Here is a 6,753-nt window from a genome sequence, read left to right as displayed (position 1 = left end):
TATTTGTTTCGAGATAAAGAAAAGCCTTTTGATGATTGATGATCTTTAGCAGCAGTACTGCTAGATTAGATGATATTTTTTTATTTCTAGCAAATCACTTGTAATTCTAAATAAATAAAAAATGAGTGCTTTTTTTTTTTTGTGGTCCATTCCTTTTTAATGGAAAAGCCCTATGCCTATTACCGACTTATTCTTGAATTTCTCTTTTAATAGTATTTTTTTTTCCGCAATGTAATTAACGAATAAAAATATGTTCTCTTCTCTAAAAGCTTAAGTTTTTAAATGAAATAATCACACAAATTGAATCTCTCCGTCATTTTTATTAAAAATAAATTTTGTACGTGCTTGATCCATAAAAAAAAGTCAAGTCAGCACATGAAGAGGCGTGTGTTGAGAATTAACATATAAAAGTGCATTTACGCACTTCAACATTTCTAGATGTTAGTAATGTTCCAAATTTTATTAGAGAAAATCTTAATAGCTCAATGTATTAGGTATCTGAATATTTATTTGTTGGTAATGATTCGATTTCTCGATAATCTTCTACTCAATTTCCTTTTCCTTTTGCCAATTTTTTTTTTTTTTTAAATGGAGCGAAAACCTTTGCACTTTCACTAGTAGATAAATCTTGTATATTTATTGAAAATTCACTGAACATGCACCTACATTAAACATAGAAGTCAAACATTAAATCAGAATATAAACTTCGAATTTTTATTTTACCATGTAGAATTTTATCCTCAATTTTATCATATAAATATGAAGTTTATCCTACAAAAAAGTAGAAGTAAAGAAGTTGTTAATGCGTTGGGGAGTTCTTGTGCTCCTATTATTTAAGGTGTAGACAATTTTTATAGTGGTATATTGGATGAATGTTTGAAAATGCTATCTCCTAGATATAATAAAAGGAAAATTAAGGATCCAAATATCTATATTGAATAACTTTATATTTTTGATACATCTCCTTCGTTTGTATCATCTGCACTTAAAAGAGATGTTATGAAAATTAAATCGTTTAGATTAGTTCTTCTTTTCTATGAATAAACCTATTATTATCAATAAATAAAATCCTTCCATTTTCAAAGGAATAAAAAAAAAACAAAGAGGAAAAAGCAAAACTATTTTCAATTAGAATTTGCCAAGCAAAAAGTGGCAGCAACTACCACCTTACAAAGGACCACAAAAACCTAACAAAAATTTGATGAATTTTCTAGAAATTTTGGAGAGGCTACAAGATCAATAGAAGAGGAAAAAGATTATCAGACTTGAGAAGATGTTAAAAGTTCAGAGCCTGTCTATATTTTCTTTCTTGTATTATTTTCTCATTTGTAATATCATCACAAAATCTATGTAGTATATTCTATGACGACAGCAACTAGTGATATTAAAGAATGAAACCAAATATAAGTAATCCGTTCAATGCATCTAAAATTTTATAATTTGAATCGAATTCAATATCAACTCATTTGAGTCTTAATCTATTTTAATATAATCCTCAATTTATTCTTCGATTTCAATCCATTTTAAGATTCTTTAATGTATGTTCTATATTAAAGAATAAAGGTGCCTATTTTTATATTCTTTTAGGATTTATTTATAGATTTGTAACTTTTTTATAAAAAAATCATTAATTGAAATTCAAATTGTGATTATAAAAGTTGAAACAATAATATATTAAGATTGTTGAGATTAAAGCCGGTCAAATTGGACGGGTCTTTGACCCAATTCAGTTTTCAGCCCATTGAAATCCAACCCTTTAGAACCCAAACTTAGACTCACACACATGCTCCGATCCAAGTGTTAGCTTTTCAATTCGATTATATATCAAGGCCGATTTTTATCCCATACTGACTTATTAGACACCTAAGTCCAAAAGTACGTTTATAATTTGATATTTATCATCTTAAATGTGTGTGTAGTACTATTTTTATAGTAAATAATGTATCACCTAAAGTTCTAATTCAATAATCAACGTCACAACTAATTTCACTGAGTTCTTTTTATATTACAGAAGGTTAATCAAGTGTGTGAAGAAAATATTTTCTAGATATTAATTTATTTTCTACTGCATCATCTTTAAATATATATATATACTTGCACTGTTTAATACTCAAGTGATTGGGATATGGTGCACGTTAAGCTGAAAGACCAATTAGTTACCAAAGCAAAAAGTAAACTAAAAAAAGAGCATTCTAGCTAGGAACAGTTGATTGTAGTTTGTTAACAGTTCAAAGAAAAAAAACCTGTCTAAGAAAATATTGCTCTTAAATTTTCCCTTAGAATGTTGGGTATGTTTGCTTTTGCTTCAAAGTAGATGCTGCCCAAACGTGTATAAGTTCAATAGTTAAGATATACACAGACACACACACACACAACACTTGATTTATTATGTTCGAATTCAGTACACAAAAACAGAGAATTCAACCAGTTTGCAACTCTAATGTTTGATTTTCCAAGGGGAAAAAGAGGAATCAGATTCAAATCATGCTCTACTTAGAGCTTGTTTGGCTCAGCTTAAAAGCTGGTCAAATTGACTTAAAAGCTGGTTTTTGACTTATTTAGCTGTTTGGCAATACTCAAAATAACTTATTTTAAGTTAAAAAAAACTTATTTTAAGCCAAAGTTAAAAGCTGGGATAGGGGTGCTTTTTCTTTTTTAGCTTATAAGCTGTTTTAAGTTGACCACATTTTTATCTTTTTGCCCTTAATATTTTTATACAATCTCCAAATTATCCACATAACCCTAACATCTCTTTCTTTCATTTTTCCCTTTTCACGTTTGGCATAGCAACTTCAGCACTTTTATCCAAACGCATAACTGCTTATTTTAAAAATAAGTTTAAGCACTTTCAAAAGTACTTTTTTAAAGCTGCTTTTATTAAACCCATCCAAACGGGCCCTTTAGAGTACAAGAGGAGGAACAACTTGGTAAACTGCAGCTTGGTAAATGTTGATTGTGCTACCCTGTTTAAAACTTGGATACATCAAAATTTGAAGAGAAACTCTAAACAGACAAGACCTGACTGAAGAATACAAGCTATAACAAATATAGCACATAACGGGATATTAGACACAGTAACATAAGTTGTTGATGTATTGGCAGGAATCAAAGATGTAAATAAGAACTCATGAATTGTCATTACGGAAAGCATTCATCAGGCTCTGCTCGTACTCTATCACAGCATTATGGTGATTTTACTAGCCCCCATGTCCATCTGGCTCTGACCCTTAGTTGAGGAGGGTTATGGAACCTGCTATTGGAAGGTTTAGGTTCCTCGAGGTGCCTGGACATTCTGTCAAGCAAGCAAAGATGTCGTCTGCCCCTGCTCCCTGTTCCGTCCTCCTCTTCTTCTTTTGGGATTTCAAATAGTTGCCATTTTAGCCCTCCACAGGCTGCTGTATATTGGAAGTTGAGTGTTCAGAACGTGCTACTCAACCTCAAATAAGTTGAAATCAGTTAGATGACTTCTGTATTGTCATGTAAAAGTTAATCAAACCGACAAGCTTAACACTCGAGGGTGGTTTGGTCGGGAACAAGTTATCCCACGACAAGTTATTCTACCATGCTAAGGCATAAATGGTGGGATAAATAATCCTAGGCTGCCTAATACTTCAAACCAAACGCAGGATGTACATTTATCCTGGGACTATTAAACCGAATACCTCACACCAAACACTCCTCTGTATCTTCTCTCTGTACTTAGGTCATCTAGCCAGCACAAATTCCATTCAATAAACGTCTTATCAATTGTTTATGGTCATTCTCAAATGGGTCGGATATGCAAAACCTCAAATATCCATTTTCGTACTATATAATTTGTTTTTAGGTAGCAAGAGTGAACAGAGGTTTTTGAGGGGTCCTAAAGAAAAGAGAGTTGAGCTACACCAGAAACCTTCTCAGTCTGATAACATGACATGCTACATAATATGATTAGTAGAATTGCTAACAAAAAAGAGAGCAAGATAGCTCTCGATGGCACCATAAGAGCATGTAATCCTTAGACAAAGTTTCAGTTCAACTCTCACTGCTACAATACCTAAAACCTCGCTTTTTAGATTTCCATCATGGCTTTCTTTGGCACATCTCAACGATACTTGTACAAATAACATATTCCGGTCCAAATAGCAACAGAAATAGATAGATAGATATTTACAAATGACAAGAAAATTCTAGATGATAATCCTATTCAGTTGAGATGAAGACCTTACAGATACAGTAGGAACTAGAAAGAGTTCATCTCCAGAATGTAACTTCGACTTTTCAGCAACCTTTCCACAGCTTCAAAATACACTGCATCTTCCCCAAATGCTCCTAATGCCAATCCTACATCTCCATTTTGTTCTTCCACCTCGCTCCTCTCACCCCCTGCATTTGTCGGTCGGACAACCACCAACGTTGCTCCCACCATTTTCATGCCACCGGAGAGTTCCATCCTCGCTTCATGCCACATCCTCATTCGAACTGCTGGCACTGTAGTACGATTGTTACGCCACCACAAACCAACTCCATTGCCACTGCTGGCATTGTTTACCTCAGCTTCTTCGCCTTCACATTGACTTTCTCTACATTCTCTCAATCCTTTCTTATCCATCACCACTTTCCCTTCATCATCTCTGTCCTTGATCACCAAATTCTCCAGCTCTTTATGCTCGTTTACAACCTCCACCATCATGTAATGCCTCGCTGATGCCGCAATCAACGCGCTAATTGTCCAAACTACCCTCATTTTCAACCCTGCGCCAGCTCCTCCTCCAAACTCCGCCTCTCCACCACCTCCATCCCCGCTACGAAACCCTAAAATCACGCAACTCTTTAGGGTTTTCCCAAAATCCGCCTTCCACCTAATCGTCGTGCCTTTCTCTAACCGAAGATCACCTGAAGGAAGCTCGATTTCTAGATTCCTGATCCTCTCGAACTCCCGTAGGATCTGTGCGGGTGAGTTCTGGGATCGGGCAGGGGTTGGGAGAACCTTGCTTGGTGAAACGAGATGGTGAAGGGATTTGATAATGGATCTGAGGAAAGCAATGAGGAAGGAATCATCGTCGTCATCCGAATCGGTAGCCGAAATTACCCGGTCAACTCGTAGGAGAAGCGAATCGGCTTGAGGTACCAACGAATTGAACCGTTTGGAAACGGAGCGGCACCGGATTAGGGTTTTGATATCGGAGATTTGGTTGAACATGAGGTGAATAAGCGGGTCGGGTAACCGATCGAACCCGTCGGAGTTATCCGATTCAAACTCCATCGCCGGTGAGATAATTTTTTTCTGTTATAATTTATGAGAAATTAAGAGAAAAAGATTGTTGATATGAACGGAGAAGATTAAAAAATAAAAAAGAGAGCTCGGAAAATCGAGCTTATTGAGAGGAGCGGAAAGTTTGACCGTTGACCTGATATTAACAGTGGGACCCAATGGGATTTTTCACTTTCTTTTTCGCCTAATTGCCGGCTTTCGTCAGAATTTTGATTATGGCGCTGTGGTTTGTTCTTTGTGCTACCGGCCACGCTTTGCATTTCACATTTTTTCTATCGAAATTAGGTAAAAAATACATTTTCAATGTGAATAAATTATATTTATACGATGTAATAACTAGTTGTAATTATTATTATTAATTAATTAAATATAATTTTAAATTGATTTATGTTGAACAACTAGTAACCACTCCTTATTTAACCTTTTGTAGACCTAATTAATCTCGTATTGTTTCATAGATAGTGATATTAGTTATGAAATAAGTAAAGATTTTAGTGTTTAATTTTTTTATAATAATAAGGTTGGATGCAATCATACATGTTACATTATTGATTATTATTTATTTATTTATTTTACTTATAATAAGGTTGGTGTTGTAGATAAATACAATGATTTGCTTAAATAGGCATTAATCCTTTGGCCCACTTAGGTATTATCTTTTTTCTTTCTAAATCACGGGTGACGAATTTTTTTAATGATAATGATGTGTTTACCCTAATTTGTGCATTACATTTGGCTTTAATTAAAACTTCCTTTCTTTTTGTTTCATTGAAATTTTCAAAATTAACCACTTTTAGGATACAAATATGTCATAACGGAGTTGGAATTTTAATCAAAAGAATTTAAGATATGAAAAAGTAACAAATGAAGAAGTCGAAGGAAGTTCAATATTAATTTCTGTTGAAAGGAGATTAAAAACACTCTCAATCATATCAGATTCTGCTTACAAATATCTATAACTTGTTTTAGATTACAATTTTTGTAAAAAAATTATGTTTTTCTTAATCTTTCGCATCAAATCAAATAATATCACATAATTATTTGCGGTTAGAAAGCATCCCTAAAGAAGAATTTTTTTTCACCCTAAATAAAAAAAAGTTTGTGTTTTGAATGCAACTAAATAGAGAATTAGATACTTGCAAGGAAAATTCAATCTAGTGATTAAATTTTTTGAAAAATCATAAAATGAAGACTAGTACTGAATTTGATCAAGTCATACAGCACGTTCAACAGTTCTTCAGGCTTTACATGGGTGTTGTCGTGTTGATATTCTTATAGCACATTTCAAAATAAGTAAATTTTAGAAATAATAAATACTTATTAAATTTATATTACCACTTACTAATTATAATTTTATTATTCGCGCTTTATAGCAAACATAATTTACTATAAGGTATTTAATTTGTACAAATCATAGCAATTTGTATAAATTAGACGTCTGTGTCGATGATAAATGTGTTTGTATATATATATATATATATATATATATATATATGTTT

The 6,753-nt window shown here is 33.2% G+C and overlaps 1 protein-coding gene across 6 annotated transcripts; it reads right to left on the bottom strand.

The window, feature by feature from the left end:
• Nucleotides 1-2,924: 2,924 nt before the first annotated feature.
• Nucleotides 2,925-5,345, bottom strand: LOC107015713 (F-box protein At1g78100). 6 transcript variants are annotated; one of them, XM_015216075.2, is made up of 2 exons: nucleotides 4,204-5,345; nucleotides 2,925-3,436 (listed from the first exon to the last, which is right to left on the bottom strand). In XM_015216075.2, the coding sequence occupies exon 1, from the start codon at nucleotides 5,243-5,245 to the stop codon at nucleotides 4,223-4,225; it is 1,023 nt and encodes a 340-aa protein (XP_015071561.1). In that variant the 5' UTR covers nucleotides 5,246-5,345; the 3' UTR covers nucleotides 2,925-3,436; nucleotides 4,204-4,222. The 6 variants fall into 6 exon arrangements, with proteins under 6 accessions (XP_015071561.1, XP_015071559.1, XP_015071562.1 ...); XM_015216073.2 differs by having other exon boundaries at nucleotides 2,925-3,427; XM_015216076.2 differs by having other exon boundaries at nucleotides 2,925-3,395.
• Between the last annotated feature and the right edge of the window lie 1,408 nt (nucleotides 5,346-6,753).

Source organism: Solanum pennellii, chromosome 4, assembly GCF_001406875.1.
Source record: "Solanum pennellii chromosome 4, SPENNV200".
Lineage (NCBI taxonomy): Eukaryota > Viridiplantae > Streptophyta > Magnoliopsida > Solanales > Solanaceae > Solanum > Solanum pennellii.
Note: the sequence above shows the minus strand (reverse complement) of the source record. Positions and strands in the feature narration are given on the sequence as shown.